At 41.7% G+C, this 17,588-nt stretch overlaps 1 protein-coding gene across 17 annotated transcripts in view; it reads right to left on the reverse strand.

Annotated features, from left to right (window-relative positions):
• SGK3 (serum/glucocorticoid regulated kinase family member 3) overlaps positions 1-17,588 on the reverse strand; it is a 147,028-nt gene that overhangs the window by 43,752 nt on the left and 85,688 nt on the right. For 5 of the 17 annotated variants that reach the window (XM_067712158.1, XM_067712156.1, XM_067712157.1 and 2 more), the window contains 3 exons: positions 8,970-9,024; positions 7,406-7,622; positions 2,293-2,376 (listed from right to left, as the gene is read on the reverse strand). In XM_067712158.1, the coding sequence (XP_067568259.1) occupies positions 2,293-2,376; positions 7,406-7,483 (162 nt within the window). In that variant the 5' untranslated portion in view covers positions 7,484-7,622; positions 8,970-9,024. Of the gene's footprint in view, positions 1-2,292; positions 2,377-7,405; positions 7,623-8,969; positions 9,049-17,588 lie in introns of those variants that run through there. The other 12 variants (XM_067712167.1, XM_067712164.1, XM_067712163.1 and 9 more) reach the window with 5 other exon arrangements.

Below are 17,588 nucleotides of genomic sequence, written 5' to 3' on the forward strand. Positions count from 1 at the left end.
GGAAAGAGAGGTGGAGGGGAAAACAGTGATTAAAAGACAGGTCATAAAATCAACTATATTTCAACAAAATATTTTTTAAAAAGTTAAACAAAAAAATAAACTTATAACAATGTTAAAAAAAAGACACTTCAGGGCTTCCCTGGTGGCGCAGTGGTTGAGAGTCTGCCTGCTGATGCAGGGGACACAGGTTCGTGCCCCGGTCCGGGAAGATCCCACATGCCGCAGAGCGGCTGGGCCCATGAGCCATGGCCGCTGAGCCTGCACGTCCGGAGCCTGTGCTCCGCAATGGGAGAGGCCACAACAGTGAGAGGCCCGCGTACCAAAAAAACAAAACAAAACAAAACAAAACAAAAGACACTTCATAGACTTATCAACCAGTTTATATGACATTAAGTATTTGACATTAAGGCATTATTGTTAATTATTTTTAGATGTGATAATGATATTGTATGTATATTTTTTAAAGAATCTTTATCTTTTTAAAGATGTATACAGAAATATTTATAAATGGAAAGACATGATGTCTGAAATTTGCTTCATAATTCAGTGGGCTGGCTAGGGACAGAGATGAAACAAGAATGGCCGTGTACGGTAATTGCTGGAGATGGATGGCACATTACATTATCTTCTCTATTTATACTAGTCTCTCTACTTCTGTATGTGTTCAACAAGCTTTTAATAAAAAGCTTCCAAATGTAAACTACAGTCATAAATACACATTTAAACTGACAGTTAACATTTTACAGATTGGAAATTTCACTTTTTTCTTTATTCTAAAAGGAGCATAGGGAAAGAATTTGTGTTTTCAAACTTGGAGAAATCCAGTCCAAGTTTAACTTCACTTCTGTAGTTTCAAAGAACACAACTGATACCATTCCCCTGTTTTTTTCTTAGCGCCTCACCACAAAAGGCAGAATTGGAAGGAGTTACATAAGAAGAGAGGAAGACACAGAAAATGGGAAAATAAGAAAAAGATGAAAAAAGGAAGAGAAATACAGGAAAAATAAGGGAGATGGATGGTAAAGACTCAACTAACATTAGGGAGAATTTTCTGCAAAAAGCTTAACATGGGTTGCTTGATGGAAAGAGAATTAAAGTGATCATATGGGAGGAGTGCCCCCAATAAACTTTCCTACTTTACCTTTATAACTAAAGATACTCAAATAGTAACACCTAACTTTCATGACTTAAGGAAACACAGGAAGTTGTGCAGCTAGACAACATTTGATTCATTCTGGCCCATTTAGGAAGTAATTTACCTCTTAACTGAGATATGCTTACCTTCCCCCATATTTAAAATATTTTACAAATGATAACCCATAGACATATATCCATCTAACACTATTTTTAAAATCAAGAGACAGGGATAAGAAAACTGAAAAAGTTAACTTTTAAAATATGAAACAGTTTTTTCTGGAGGATGCCTAATAATCTACTATTTTAAAAATAACAACATGAGGAGATTGCTATTTATTGTTAGAGCAGAAGAAATTTAAATTTGTGATTTGAGGCCCAATTGCTTTTTTTTCTTAACTGAAGCAAAGCTTGGAACCCAGAGCTGTCTCAATAACCTGGGGTCTCTAATGACCAACAAAGGCAGTGTCCTCTGGCCTCCTACGTATGCATAACCTTAAAGGCAATGCTCTCCACAAACACTGGTCCCTGTGTAAGATCTGGCCTGATGTGTTAAAATGACCATGGTGCTCTAGCTTCCTATGGTAGAAACTGTAACTGTAAACACTGGATGAAAAATAATATCTGAACTATGAATATATAAAACAGGTTTTAGTTATTTAAATAACTAATGATCTCAGGTAACTGTCAGGCTTTTGAAAGTCAATATTCATTTCAGCTGTGTTAGCTACTTAAACTCTGGAACCTTAGACTAATTTCTAACAGAGAATGAAACCATGGAAGGTAGGTAGGCTTATGACAGACTTTCAGACCTAAAGCTTATAGTTGGGCAATTTAACCACAAAGAGCATGATAATTAACAATTATTAGAAAGGTAGGTAGAAAGGATTTATTTCTAATCTCCTATGACACTGAAATGTATTTTAAGCTGTATATTTAGTTTTCATATCTTCAATAGTTTATCTGAAACTTCTCAACAGTCCTCTCTCCACCCTTTTGGGTAAGAATTCCAAAGTCAGGATGTTTTGAAGAACCCCTTACCCTTTTCTGCTTATCTGATATATATAAGTATTATTTAATTATCAAATAAATCTCATTTTCCAGTTTTCTCAGGTGTTTTGTTTTAAATAAAAATCTTGTAGACTGACTGTTACTTACAGTGTTGTAAAGCTTATCGAACTCCGCATATCTTCTGAAGACAAACCACTCACTCCTGCCCACTGAAACCAGAACTTTATAAACCTGTGGAAAGAAAAAATAACAATAAAATTTGATCACACAAAAAAAGCACATTAGCTATTTACATATGCAAATAACCTGCTTTCATACTCATGAATCTGATATTAGACATTACTATTTATATGTGATTCTCCAAGATACAGAAGTATACCAACTGAAACTTATTTTATCTTGTTGAAAAGTGTTTTATTTTTAAAATGTTATGAAATATTTCCATAGTTTTCAGAGAATAACACAATGAATACCCATGTACTCATTATTTAGATACTCTGAATTCTGACATTTGGCCATTCTTGTTTCAGATTTTCTTCCCCCAAAATAAAACATTATAGTTTCAACGGATGCCATTCTGCTCTCTTCTTCCCCAGCAGTAACCACTACCACGAAATGATAAAGTATTTTCAAAAGGAATGCCTGGAACACAGTAAACACTAAATTATTAGTTCTCTTCCTTTCAGGGCATCTTTTACACAGTATTTTTCAAACTAAGAATTTATCCTCAGATTTCCTACTACCATCTTAACCTGTGTTTAATATTTTCATATATACATAATTTCACATAACCACAGTCAACAACCCTATGAGGAAATAAGCAGAATAAATATTACAACCCCCATTACAGATGAGGAAATGATGGCCCCCCAAAGTTAAGTAACTTGCCCAAGTCCACAGACTTGTGAGACTAAAATCTAAATCTTCTAACCCTCCATGCACTAGAACAAGTATCAAATCAACAGTTATAATACAGAATTAACTCTCATAATTCGTCCCACAGATACTCTCAGAATATAATTCAACATACCAATGTACAGAAAACAATTTGGAACCCCAAAGATCTTTTATAATTTCTAAAGAGAAAAATAACAAGGATCCAGGTATATGAGGAAAGGTTCACTGATGTATGGCTTGGGTTATCAATCTCACTATTTTACAGTGAAGATTAGGGGAAAGAGATATTTACAATACAATTGTCCACAGTCTGTTAGATAACAGAGTAAACCAGGTTTATTTTAGAAGACGGGCATACAAATATGTATAAACTATCCTTTCCCACAAAAGACTGGAAAGCTACACTCACCAGTTCATAGATAGATAATACTGTGAAGAAAGATCTCCCTGACACTGCATATGATTATAATGTAGGAATTCTGCAGTATTGTTGAAGATATGGTCACATTAACAGGCCCCTAGTACGAGGGGCCCCAGAACGTAAAGCCATATCCCCCTGTGAGAAAGGGATCAGGTCTCACCTGGAAAGTGAAGCAAAGTCATTGTATCAGTTACCTGGATAAGTGATGAATCACTTAAGCAGAGAGAAAAAGAGCATCCAGGCACCCTATGTGAGCTACAGGAGTAAGAGGATTTTCTGGTGTTAACTAAGAGGACATCAAATTGTCCTAAAGGAAGCTACTGGGTGTAAGATATCAGAATCGTTTATAAGATGACACTGCTCCCATGGGAGAGAGTGCAGAAGTAGAGGAAAAAGAACCTAGTCTGGGTGCTGACAAAAGTTGAGCCATGTTTTTAGGAGGAGACTACAGATTTATCTCCTACAGCATTCAGGATCAGATAGGCCTGGAAGCAGGCCTGCTACCGAAGGATCAGATACTTAGGTTTATATGATTACGAGATTCTTGAACAAACAGCACTGTTTGTGCTGACTTCCCAGTGGGATAAGTTGGCTTCCCATAGATACCCAAGTACAGCCAAGATGAGAACCCAAACCTAGGTTCCAGGCCAAAGCAGTTCTGCTGCAACTCTATTTACAGGAGCTTAAGATAAAGCCCTGTGAAGTTATTAATTGGCAGGATGATTTATGAACAAGGGCTTATTAAGTTCTAATAAAGTACCAACAGGCAAAAACAAAACCTCTTCAAATTTTAAAAAACACTCTCATTTGCAAAAATGCACAAAATTTCACAGAAACAGTACAATAATAACAGTACAATAAATCTTATTAAGTTTTTTAAAAATATATTGCCTGTCTTGCCCCACCAGAATGTAAGTTCTTTGAGAGCAAGGGCTGTATCATTCTTGCTACCCACTGTATTCCCAGTGCCTAGAACAGCCCTGGCATAAGACAAGAAACTCAAGGACAATTTGTTGAGTGGATAAATGAAAGTATAATTTAGACTTGGTTTAAGTCAAGACATCCTAGAACACAGTGCATTTCTCTGTAAAGTCGTTTAAAAGACACACGAAAACTAGAGTATAAAATGATTATTGAGGGGCTTCCCTGGTGGTGCAGTGGTTGAGAGTCCGCCTGCCGATGCAGGGGACACGGGTTCGTGCCCCGGTCCAGGAGGATCCCTCGTGCCGCGGAGCCGCTGGGCCCGTGAGCCATGGCCACTGGGCCTGCGTGTCCAGAGCCTGTGCTCCGCAACAGGAGAGGCCACAGTGGTGAGAGGCCTGCGTACCGCAAAAAATATATATATATATATTATTGAATAGTTAACGCAGTGTCTATTTTTGTTCCCCAATAATACACAGACATGCTGAAGCTGGACAGAGTCTGTGCTGGGTGGGGTCGGGTCTATCTGTGTTGAGTAGAACCAAGTTTCCTGAGGACCGGGGACTGTACTGCAGTGATCAGCAACTAACATGTGAACTTAATCCTACTTTTCATTCAACTTCAATTCAACAAATACTGTTCTAGGTATTGGTGAAACAATAGTGAGGGAAGTTCTTGCTTCAAAGAACAAATTAAGGGAAGCACACATAAATAAACCCAAAGTATGTCAGGTGGTGATAACTGCTATTAAAAAACTACACAGGGTAAGCAGGACAGAGTGTGAAAGGGGCAGAGTGTGAAGATGCTGTTTTATATAGGGTGGTCAGAAAAACCCTCTCTAACAACAAGGCAACATCTGAGCATCTGAAGGAAGGAAGTGAACAAGGGGATGTGGATAGAGCCTTGGAGAACTCAGGGGACACCTCTGGGGACAGCCGGTAAGAGTGACACTATAGGCCTCCTCGACCTTTTCACAGAAGACGTGGAAACACCTCTACCACGAAAAACAAAAGGACACCTGAGATAACCCATCGCCTGTATTTGCTATGTATGAACTTCCATCAAACTTGGCAGGAGGTTATGCCCTTGAAGGAGAGAATGGTCCAAAGGTAAAAGTAAGGAGAGGGAAGGAAGGAAAACTTCACACACTCCACTATCTTATGCTAAGTATACCGACCTCTTGTTTACCATCAATATGATGTTTCTAAAACTGGCTTATACGAATGTGGAAGAAATGCTGAAGATATTGCTGCAACATCTGAGGAGAGGCAAATGGCCAGACACACACTGCAATCTCTCTGCTCTGGGCTTCTATGCAGGGTGTGGAGGTATGCTTATTAAGGAAGGGAGAACAGAAGACAGAAGGGCTGTTTCCAGCTCCTTGTCTGAGGCTCTGGGAGAAAACCACCAGTGGGGGGCCCCACCCCACCTAGTTAAGAAGGCAGAGTGGGGTGGTCCAAGGGTTTAGTTTAACTCCTCAGCTTTCCTCAACTCCCATGTGACATGGACCTGAGCTGAAAGTCACTTGTCATGGCACTCAGCTGGCAGGGGCCGGGTGACCCCCTGGTCAGAGACCAGGGTAGACCACCTGAGTCAAGAGAAGGTGGAGGGCACGCAGAGCTTCAGTGGGGTCTACAGCCATCACGAGCGAAGGGGAAGCTGAGTCAGCAGTCAATCACCACGACCCTTGCCAAGCCAACAAAGGGCAGATCACAAATCAGTTCATCAACTGCAGATGCCAGCAGTGGATGCCAACAAAATGCCCAGGACTGGCAGATCAACCACAGCTGGATGTCTGCCAGACCAGTCACTCTACACCTGGAATGGCGAAGATCTAAACGATGACAAGAATGCCAAGGCTTCAGCAGGCTACCATGAGGTCAGTCATCAACTGAACAAACACTGTGAAAGGGGACACCTCTCCTGCCACAAACCATGATGCCAAGTTGGAGAAGGAGTGTGTGTTCAAATAAAAGAAAGAGAGCACAATGAAGACAGGCTGGGCATTTTTACTTAAAAGAACTGCTTAGGGCTTCCCTGGTGGCGCAGTGGTTGAGAGTCTGCCTGCTGATGCAGGGGACACAGGTTCGTGCCCCGGTCCGGGAAGATCCCACATGCCGTGGAGCGGCTGGGCCCGTGAGCCATGGCTGCTGAGCCTGCGCGTCCGGAGCCTGTGCTCCGCAGCGGGAGAGGCCACAACAGTGAGAGGCCCACGTACCGCAAAAAAAAAAAAGAACTGCTTAAATTTTAGCTCAAACTGTTGAACAGAATTGGGTTAAATGAATTTCTTCACACTGCTCAGTGGGTGGGGCCTTACAAGGAAGGCCAGATCAGTTACAGACACGATAAATGACATTTTTTTCAGGGAGAGGAGGACAGCAGATCTCTGTATATACTAACAAGACTACTGGAACTAAATATAATACGTTTCATTACACTAATTAGAAAAGTGACTATTCTCCAAATAGCAGTCACTGATACACTGACTCAGCCAAATATTCATTGTGCTTATTCTTTATAAAGTCCTACAGTAGATACCATGGTGATAAAAAGTAAAATTAGAAATGGACTTTACCTTTATGGTGAAAAAATGAGTTAGACTACTCCTTTAAAAATATTTCTAAAATGGAGATAGAAAATGACAAATGTCTTAAGAAAGATACTGTGGAAATTTCAAGACAGTGGTTCTTCACATGGGATCAATGACTTTTGGAGGCCATTGACCCCCTGAGATGTGATGTGTCACAGAACCACACGTATGCACATTTTCTGGTGAGATGGTCTATCAGACAGTTTCACAAGTTTCTCCAAAGGGAGAGGTAAACAGGCAAAACTCTGCACTAAAAAAGGAAATTGTATTCCATTATAGTACACAGAGAAGACTGTGGAGGATATATCATTTGAAAGATAAGTAATATCTGCAAAGTCTGGGGAGGCCATTCTAGGTTAAGGAAGAACAGCAGAATTGGAAATATTCTCTACGTTCCATTTTGTTCCATATGCTTTACATTACATACTTACAGTAAACCTCTTCTTTTTCTCTCTGTGTTCATCAGAGCTGGGAATGCTTACACTTGGACAGCTTTCCTTGTAGTCCATGGTATAATCCCTTTGAGTTTACTGCCTCAAAAGGACACCAAAAAGTGAGTCCGAAGAAATAGTCAGCAGAGGACAAACACAATTAGCTAATCCAAAACATAAAACCTCTTGAGGTAATGTTCAAATTCCATCATGCAACCTTAACCAACAGAAAAAAAAAAAAAATTAGCAAAATGATTTTAAAATACTGTGATTTGCCATTCCTTGCTCACAGAACCCATTTTATGCTTATTCTGCCAGGAATTTACCTTTGATCAAAAGTCTCAGCCCAGGTGAGAAACACAGTTTCTGTTATGTCCCTGTCAATAGCTAAGTCACAATCAAACATTTACATCCCATCTACCTTCTTTTCTACTAAGAAACTCCGGGAGTTTATACACCATGGCTCATATGGACTAAGGGCTAAAAGGACTCTCAACTAAAAGGACTCTAGTTTGATGGATTTAAGAGCAGGGTTTTTCAAAGGATGGTTTTCAAGCTTCTAGCATCAAGATGAACAGGTGAAGTTTGCTTCAGATTAGGAACCTGTATGGTAAGCTAATTATTTACCCCCCATTTTACAAGTGAGGCAACTGTCACACAGACAGGTTAAATGATTTGAAGCCAAGCTGTCTGGCTCCAGGGTCCTGACTCTTACCCACTGTGCTAGGCTGCATTTTAACAACTATGGATAACTCTCAGGCACTGGACCCCTGGTCAGAGATATTACAGTAGATCTTCATACAAAACAAATACAATTATGCTAATATTATCATCCCACCCACGGACAAAGGGCTCAAGATGTCACAATGATGTCACCTTTGCTACACACAGTAGCCCCCAGTCTCCACTGACACCAAATAATACTTTTTAAAGGGTTAGTCTGCCAGGTTCCCTCGGTGATTAATTTCAGGAAGTCACTGTGACTGATCTAACAGTTGCAAATAAATTATATTCAAGTAACGATTTCAAATATCCATCAGCAGACATCAAATAACCAGGTATAATGAAATTTAATTGATTACAAAGGTGGTTCCTTTGAGATGATTCAAAGCCTACTTTGTTGGATTTGCTGCTGGAAATGCAGTCAGGAAGGATTTATATGCAGTTAAATTAGTTGTTAGAAAACATGGTCCCCTCCTAAGCTTAGGGTGCAGCATTTGTTACAAGTTAGAATACCCTAAAACCTCAGAAGAGTAGCTTCCCCCCCACCTCCACTAGACCAGGGCACCATCTTGACAAGAGCCTTGTCCTCCAGGCACAGTGCTCTTCTGCTAAGCAATCAGAGCAAGTGGAACCACAGCTCTTCAAAGGCAGGTGAGCCCTGTCCAGGAGCCCCAGGACCCACACCAGCGCATTCTGCTCCATCTGCAGCAGACATGATGAGAGAGTGAAGGTTATGGTGCTACACTAGCCACACCTGTCCCTTGAGAATGTGGATCCAGGGGGTGGTAGGGCCTGCTGGTACTACATTTACGTACGCGCTCGAAAGCCTACTGTGCCTTACCGTGCGTGGTCCGGAGGAGCAGAACTAAAGGAGAACATCACGCCTCAGGCCTTCCCTATGGAACGGACATTAAGATATGACATTAAGTGGCATCAGGAACAGACGACGGAGAAAGACCTGAGGGGGAAGGATAAGTTGTCCACACAAGGTGCCCAGGGGACATCTCAGCCTACGTGGACAGCAGGTGGTTAAATGTAGAGCCCAGCACTCAAGGGGCACACTCAAATCTGGGCCAGAAATACCAGTCTGGCAAGAGTGCTAAATGGTCCCCATTTGCCCTTCCAGATCCAACACCACACTTCTCCCCCCACCATGGCCCAGAAGGCGGGCCTCTGTGGATCTCACACTGAGGCAGCCTGCCTCCTGCCCTTGCCCTCTGTCTTCTGGTTGGGTTCATCCAATGCGAGGCACTAGCAGGAGATGGAAGGGTAGGACGTATTTAGTTCTCCTCCTCCCTTTCTAACAGGCAGCGGTTTCTCCACCCAAGGCCACAGTCCCCACCAGGTGACCCCTCTCCCACAGCTACAGTTAAAGGCCTGGGAGTAGTACGGCTTCCAAACACTGTTAGAAGGGGTGCTTCACCACGCCCTGCTGCTGCTGCTTCTGTCACCTCTGCCCACAACAGCTTAGTAAATAGTCCCTTTGTTCGAGTCCCTTCAATTACTCAAGTGTGTCACGACTGACGTGGTAACTGCTACCAAGAATGACCCCAGGACACAGACCCTCAAAAATGGGATGCATGTTTGATGCATCCTGATAACCTTCCTATAGAGGGAGGGGAGGGGAAACTGATAATCTGGCACATAGTGATACCAAGATCACTCAAATTCCCTGTCCCAGGATGAAGTAAAGGTGGTGAGCAAGGTGCTGTAAGTCCAAGTAGATGATGAAAATGTTGATTTCAAAGATTGTGACATGGGCTGCGGCTGCTTCTGATGGTCTTTGAGAATGTGCACCAAGCAAACGACAAATTGGAAGTTATGAACTCCCAAACAGATGAGTGGAAAATCTACGGCTGTTATAAAGGAGTCCTTTTTTTCTAACAGCTGCTAATCTGACAGGGCTAAGGATCAAGCCACAGTTTGATGATAAGGGCTGCAGAACCAATTAAACATGCAACCCTGCAAAGTCAAATGATCCTAAATCATGGATGCAGCACTGGGGCAGATACAAATGAGGCTAAGAATGTTGAACTCCACATTCCGCTGAACATGTCTGCTGAAAGCAGCAATTTACAGCCCTCTGAGAAGACGCAGCCTCCTAACCCACCCCCCATAAAACCCTTTCAAGTAGTTTCACAAGGGGATGCCACTTCTCTTCACCACCTACTCCCACTAACCCCTCATGGCCTCCTAATGGGAATTAGGTGCCAAAAGAGCCCCGAAAGAAGTTCAAAGCCTACTGAGAGGAGCCTAACATTCACAGGATGTTAGACCAAGGAGGACTGAGTGTAAGATTGCTGTGGCCCTACACACAGCCACAGATGTATCCCACCAAGCTTTCTCCAGACCTTACCTAAGAGGTACCAGCAGCCATTCACAAGGGTGACTGTCCACTGGGGAAAGACAAATGTGTAGTCTTTCCAAGGGTTACCGGACACGAGCTCTGAACTGACACTAATCCCAGGAGACCTAAAACGTGGTCCACCAGTCAGAGCACCCATCTCACTCCAGCGAGGAGGTGAGAGATAAAGTCAACCCTGGTGTCTCATGGTGGGTCCAAGGGGAGCACAGGCCCATCCTGTGGTTATTTCCCTAGTCCTAGAATTTTAGTGGAAATAGATATACTTAGTAACTGGCCAAATCCCTGCATTGATTCCCTGTTCTGTCATAAAAGCCATTAGGGAAGACAGGGCCATGAAGAAGCCCTTGGAACTCTCCCCCGTTTCCCCACAAAGAAAGCAAACCAATAACTATACCCCATCCCTGGAGAAGCTCACAAACCAGTACCATCATCAAACATTTGAAGGATGCAGGGGCGTTGGTTCCTATTACATCCCCGTTTGGCATGCCTGTTTACCTAGACCAAAGGCAAAAGACCTTAGAGCATGACTACGGATCACTACAAATTTAACCAGATGGTGATGCCAATCACGCCTGCAATTCCAGATGGGATATTTTTGCTGGAGAAAATAAGCATAATCCCTGACATCTGGTAAGCAGCTACTGACCTGGCAGAGGGTAAGGGGAACGTAAAATAAGTACTAGAAAAAAAAAGGAATGATTACCAACTTGAGCCAAAAGATTAGCTACAGACGCAGAGACTACAGCAGCTTTGTTTCAGTTTTTTTCTGTTACATTACACAAAGAACACTAGCAGTGCCTCCATGGGGGAGCACGCATGAACTGGCTGCAGTGACTAGAGGACCTTCCGTTTCCCCTGAGTTAGGAACAGGAGCCTTACGCCCAAAGGGTGAGTGAGTACTAACGGACAGAAAGAGGAAGTCTGCACTGGATATTCTCTATTTTCCTTTTCAGATCCATCTCCACCCTGCTCCACACCCCAGGGCACCAACCTCTAAAGCCTGCACCCCACAGGCTCCCTTGCCCTCTAGCTGCTGGTTGATTTCATCCAGAGAGGCACTGGCAGGACATGGGGTGGAAAGAAAGGGATCAGGAAACAGAATTCCTCACTCTGCTCCCTCCTGGGTAGGCTGCTGCTTGGCACTTGCTGCGTTCCTCTCTGTAAGGCCAAAGCTTCTGTCAGGAGATCCTTTCTCCTTTCTCCTATGACTACAAATTGTACAGATGTACAGTTCTCTACCTCGGGTCCTTGGACACGTTTAAATTATCTGAGCCTCAGCTTCCTAATCTAGGAAGTGAAGCTAGCAACACTTCATATGGTTGTTTTAAGGATTCGAGATGAGTGTAAAAAACCCAGCACTGCACAGGCAGTCAATAAACTGAATCAAATACATTAACAACTTGTTTCAAATTTGTTTTTATTCCTTCATTCAACAAACACTTATTAAAGCTTTCACTATGCATTAAGCAACAGAAAAACAAAGGTAAAATTCTGCTTGCAAGGAACTTACCTAATGCGGTTGAATGATAAGCAATATAGAACCTTCAATAGTTGGCTAAGTATGATTTTAGATGTATGCATGGTACACTCTGAGAGCACAGAAAAGGGACACAGATGCAGACTGTCATGTATCCTCAGTCTTGCTAAAAATAAAGCCAAGCAGGTATGGGAGCAGAAGTTTGAAAGATATCACACTTGTTTGCCTCAATTTTCTCTGGAAAAACGAGCTAAAGTCATAGGTTGGAAATGAATATATTGCTGTGAAGAAAAACGTAGAAAGATTAAATCACTTGCCCTAGCTAGTATCCAGCAAATAGGCAATAGAGCTAGGGTTCAAATCAAATCTGTTCAACTCCAAAATCTATATGTATTAGTTTGCTATTCCACATTGTCTCTCCTTAAGAAAGATTTTCCTTTTCTTCAAACTAAATCAAACTGGCAACCTAACAATATTTAACATTGAGTGGCTAAGCAAGATTATAAACCAGACTGTGCTTTACTTGTATCAATCTGATTGCTCCTCACAACAGCCCCACTGAGAGGAAACTCAGCAGAAAATGAAGCATAAAAAGATGAAGTAGGGCTTCCCTGGTGGCACAGTGGTTGAGAGTCCGCCTGCCGATGCAGGGGACATGGGTTCGTGCCCCGGTCCGGGAAGATCCCACATGCTGCGGAGCGGCTAGGCCCGTGAGCCATGGCCGCTGAGCCTGCGCGTCGGGAGCCTGTGCTCCGCAATGGGAGAGGCCGCAGCGGTGAGAGGCCCGCGTACCGAAAAAAAAAAAAAAAAAAAGATGAAGTAACCCACCCCAGGTAGTGGAGTCAGGATTTGAACCAGCAGTGGTCTGACTTTACGACCTTTACCCATTATACCACACTGCCTCTCCAACATATATATGCTCTAAAGAGTCCTCTGGAAAGCAATGAAGAAGGTTCATAGATGTTATTTTTAAGTGGTCAGAAGTAAAATTTTGAAAAAGCAACCCTATTACTGTAAATTTAAGGTATATTTATTCTGTAAAACTGAAGCAATTAAAATTCTGCAAAATCATCCAGTGGCCAGGCAGCCCAATAAAACAGAATGAGAAGAGGACTGATATAAGAATCCCACACTAAGAAAGAACAGAACAAAAAGCTGTGTTCACGTGGGAATAAAAGTTGGGACTTTTGGGCAGGTTAATAGGTATGCAGGGCTTTTCAAAGAGGAACCAGAAAAGAATCTGCCTTCACTCTGCTGGAGAGTCACAAGATAATCTTGTACATTGGTTCCCAGGAGCAGCTGGCTTGCCTAGGGGTAGATCACATGGCTCTAAGGAGACGTAGTTCAGATACTAACCCAGAAAGGAAGAGCTAACCTTAACATCCAGCTAATGAAATAACTCAGACAAGCCCAACATAACAAAAAGAAGTGGGTCAGATGAGGATAGAACTTTCAGAAGCCAGCTGGATCTTAGGAGTGAGAGTGCTTGGCAAAGATAATGTAACAGCTAGTAAATATTGTATTTATAGTGGTTCTCAACAGGGGAACATTTGGCAATGTCCAGAGACATTTTTGGTTGTCACAGCTTGGGCGGCTGCTAGTAGCTACATGTCAAGGATCATGCTAAGCATCCTACAATGCACGGGACAATCCCTACAACAGAAAATGACCTGGCTCAAAACGTCAGTACTGCTGAGGCTGAGAAACTAACATTTACTGAGTACTAACACCAGGCATCGTTTTATGTAACACATCACTTACTCCTCACAGAAGTGTCATTATTCCCATTTTACAGATGAAGAAACCTAGGCTATCAGCTCCACATCCTCACACAGCTTTGGGTGGCAGCACTGTGAAGTGAACATGGCTCTGACCCAAGAGCCCAGTGTGAACATGTTGCCTCTCAATTTCCTATGGTACTGCTGCATACACCCCATTCTTCTAAATCACCTCTGGAGAAACAAACTGATGGGAAGGGAGCACCAAGTGTCCATTAGCAACTGGGTTATAGAAAGAGACACGCATAGGAAAAGCAGCTTTCAACTCGGCCACCAGGAGGGGTCAGTGCAGCACAGATTGTCAGGAGTGCTGCTGAAGACATCACCCATCAACATCTAACCAACAGCTTAGTACAGAGCACGCTGGGGTGGGGTGGGGGGTCCCATCACAAGGACGATCAAGGGCTAAATTATGAAATAAAGACAATACAAAAAGGGATGCTACCACAGGATTTTTTAAAGCATTAATAGATTTATATTTTTAATTTGGGGCCTGTAAAAAGTAGAAATATGAAAAAAAAGATGAAATTTCATGATAGAAAACTGTCCAAATTCATGTTATATTAAAATTTTTTTGATAAATATTGATTAAGATAGATGGATATTAGTTAAAGATTTCTTTTTTTTTTAAAGAATTTTCCCCTTCATTACCATGCCCATCTTCTTGTCCCTTGTATGCAATTATTGTCCTGGATTTTGTCCATCTTTGTTTCAGACAGCCAAAAAAAAAAAAAATGTTCATAAGAAAGTCAAAAGATTCTTCTGCTTTTCCCTCTAAAATATAAGCAGAGACATTCTTAACTCCATTTCCTTCACAATCATGAAGACTGTTTGGTACTGACTAGTGGACTCTACCCAAATTACAAGGTAGATACTTTTATAATTATCAGTATCCACTCAACTAATATGGCAGAGAAGGGTCAGTGATTCATACCAAAGCACAAAGGGAAATTAAGAACAATCCTGTTCCAAAAGGAAGGCGCAGGCCTAGAAGAGCTACAGATTTTCTTCATCCAGGGGGACAGCACTGGATGCTGTGTGTTTGGAAACAAGGATCCAAAGGAGGGAGCCGACAGAGACAGTCGAGGAAGAGACAAAAGAAAATCTGTGCACAGGCTTTGGGCATGGCATGGGGACTGGTATGAGAAATGGGAGATGGGGACTGACCCAGAGAATAAGAAAAAGAATTGGGGGTGGGATGAGGGCAGGAATTATTACCTAGGAGGGTACAGGTCAAGCAGATAGGTTTCATTTTAAACTATATTAAAAGCACCTTCCCAGGACACTCTTACCCCAAGCTAACTGGTTACTTTATTGAAAGTTTACTGTAACAGTATATAATCTGTATCTGTTTATTTCCCCTTCACAGAATACCAGCTCCAAATATATCTGAAATGTTTCAAGAGAAACAAAGCACAGCTTTGTCACATCTGTAAATTAAGTTCATTGCAGAAGAGGTGAAAATTCTAACAGGATCTGCCAATGGAAGATACATAGTAACCTTCCCACACATATCACATGATGAATCCGTTACAACTTTTCCTGTTTTCCTTCCTTACTCCTATATCCTTTCTCTAATTCCCACCCCACCCCCTCTTTGATTTCTCTCTCATTCTGTATTCACAAAGCAGTCCTAGTTTTTCGTAGGTTTATTGTATCTCTTACTTGAGACATCTTTTATTTATCCTAATTCTCGATAAAGAAAAGTGATATAAGAATCAGAAATAAAATCTGTGCAAAATATCCAATGAGGAGGCACAATACAGAATAATCTGCACCCAACAATTTGATAGGACTGTTCCAGAATCGGGACAAAAGTTATGTGAGTCTGTTGGTTTTCTGAAACTGGCTGCATTTTATTAAAGACATCTGAGGAAGGGACTGAGTGAGGAGGTGGAAGTAACTGCTGACAGTCCGTTGTTCTCCAATACTAAAATCTAAACTGCCAGGAGAAACAGGAAGGCCTGAAACTTACCGCAACTAACATGCCCCTCTGCTGGTTCCAGAACAACAGGGCAAGGGTGTAACTGCAGCAGCAATGCTCTGCTCTACTCTCCTTGGCCTCCCAAGGCCACCATCTTGGGTTCCCCATCACCAGAACACCTGCCCTACTTCCAGCTTCCCAAGCTTTCCCACTGAGAGGCACACTACCACATAGAACACTTCCAAGGATGACTCCCTGGGGGACTGTGATCACTGGCAGAGAGATGGGGGGATGGTTGACTACACGAGGCAAAAGAAAAGTGAAGGGGGGATTCACATGGAACCACCAGTGGCAAAATACTGCAGGCCACAGGAAGCCTAGGGTAAAGCTGCTTCTGACTGGGGAGGTTGGGAGAATTCAGATTGAGGAGGTATCAAAAAATCCAAAAAACAAAAACCTAACTAAAAAAAAAACCCCACAAAAAAAACAATCACCATCACATCTCACAGTCTCTTGGGAGCACCTCCAACCTGGGATCTCTGCTCTGTTCTAACCCCCTTCCAATCCATTCTTCCCACAGCAGACAGAGTGATTTTTTAAAATCACTGTAAATCTGATAATTTCACACCTTTGCTTAAGCTCTTTCCAGAATCACCAATTTCTCCCCCTTTACTAGATCAATTCATTACTATACATACTAATATGCTAAAATATCTTAATAAAATTCTCCCTAAAAATACAGATTGATTTATTTAACAGATACTTACACAGTGCTTACCATGTACTACAGATATGTAATTAGTCTATGCCCCAACTTTCATTATTTACATGAATGATCCTATCTGATAACACCCTTAACGAAAGCGAAGGCGTTTTATAAACAAGGAAAACTCAGGGTAAACACAGGTGTATAACAGGGTGATATGGATACTTTACTTCAAAGCAAATATTTGCTTTCAAGATTCTGCTTCTGACAGTAAAACTTCACTGGTTAGCACATTAGAAGAAATTTCCCAAAGGACAAAATTTACAACCAATTACAAATTCAAATTATCATACACTTTAAGTATAAGCTGTAGTATGTTAGCTTTAAATCCTGACCTACGTTAGCTGTTGTCAGTAAAGATAATATGCAGAATTTTACCTTAAAGTTTTAACATTTCAAAAATTAGGACTTAACCCAATCAAATATGGGCGGAAGATCTAAATAGACATCCCTCCAAAGAAGACATACAAATGGCCAAAAAGCACATGAAAGGATGTTCAACATCACTAATTATTAAAGAAATGCAAATCAAAGCTACAATGAGGTATCACATTACACCGGTCAGAATGGCCATCATCAAAACATCTACAAACGATAAATGCTGGTGAGGGTGTGGAGAAAAGGGAACCCTCCTACACCGTTGGTGGGAATGTAAATTGGTACAACCATTATGGAGAACAGTATGGAGGTTCCTTAAAAAACTAAATGCAGAACTATCATATGATCCAGCAATCCCACTCCTGGGCATATATCCGGAGAAAACCGTAATTCGAAAAGATACATGCACCCCAATATTCACTGCAGCACTATTTACAATAGCCAAGACATGGAAGCAACCTAAATGTCCATCAAGAGAGGAGTGGATAAAGAAGATGTGGTACATTTATACAATGGAATATTACTCAGCCATAAAAAAAGAATGAAATAATGCCATTTGTAGCAACATGGATGGACCTACAGATTGTTATACTGAGTGAAGTAAGTCAGACACAGACAAATATATGACATTGTTTATATGTGGAATCTAAAAATCGTACAAATGAACTTATATATAAAACAGAAATAGAGTCACAGATGTAGAAAACAAGCCTATGGCTACCAGCAGGCAAAGAGGGGGGGATAAACTGAGAGACTGAGATTGATATATACA

This window comes from Pseudorca crassidens, chromosome 17, assembly GCF_039906515.1.
Source record: "Pseudorca crassidens isolate mPseCra1 chromosome 17, mPseCra1.hap1, whole genome shotgun sequence".
In the NCBI taxonomy this organism is placed as follows: Eukaryota; Metazoa; Chordata; class Mammalia; order Artiodactyla; family Delphinidae; genus Pseudorca; species Pseudorca crassidens.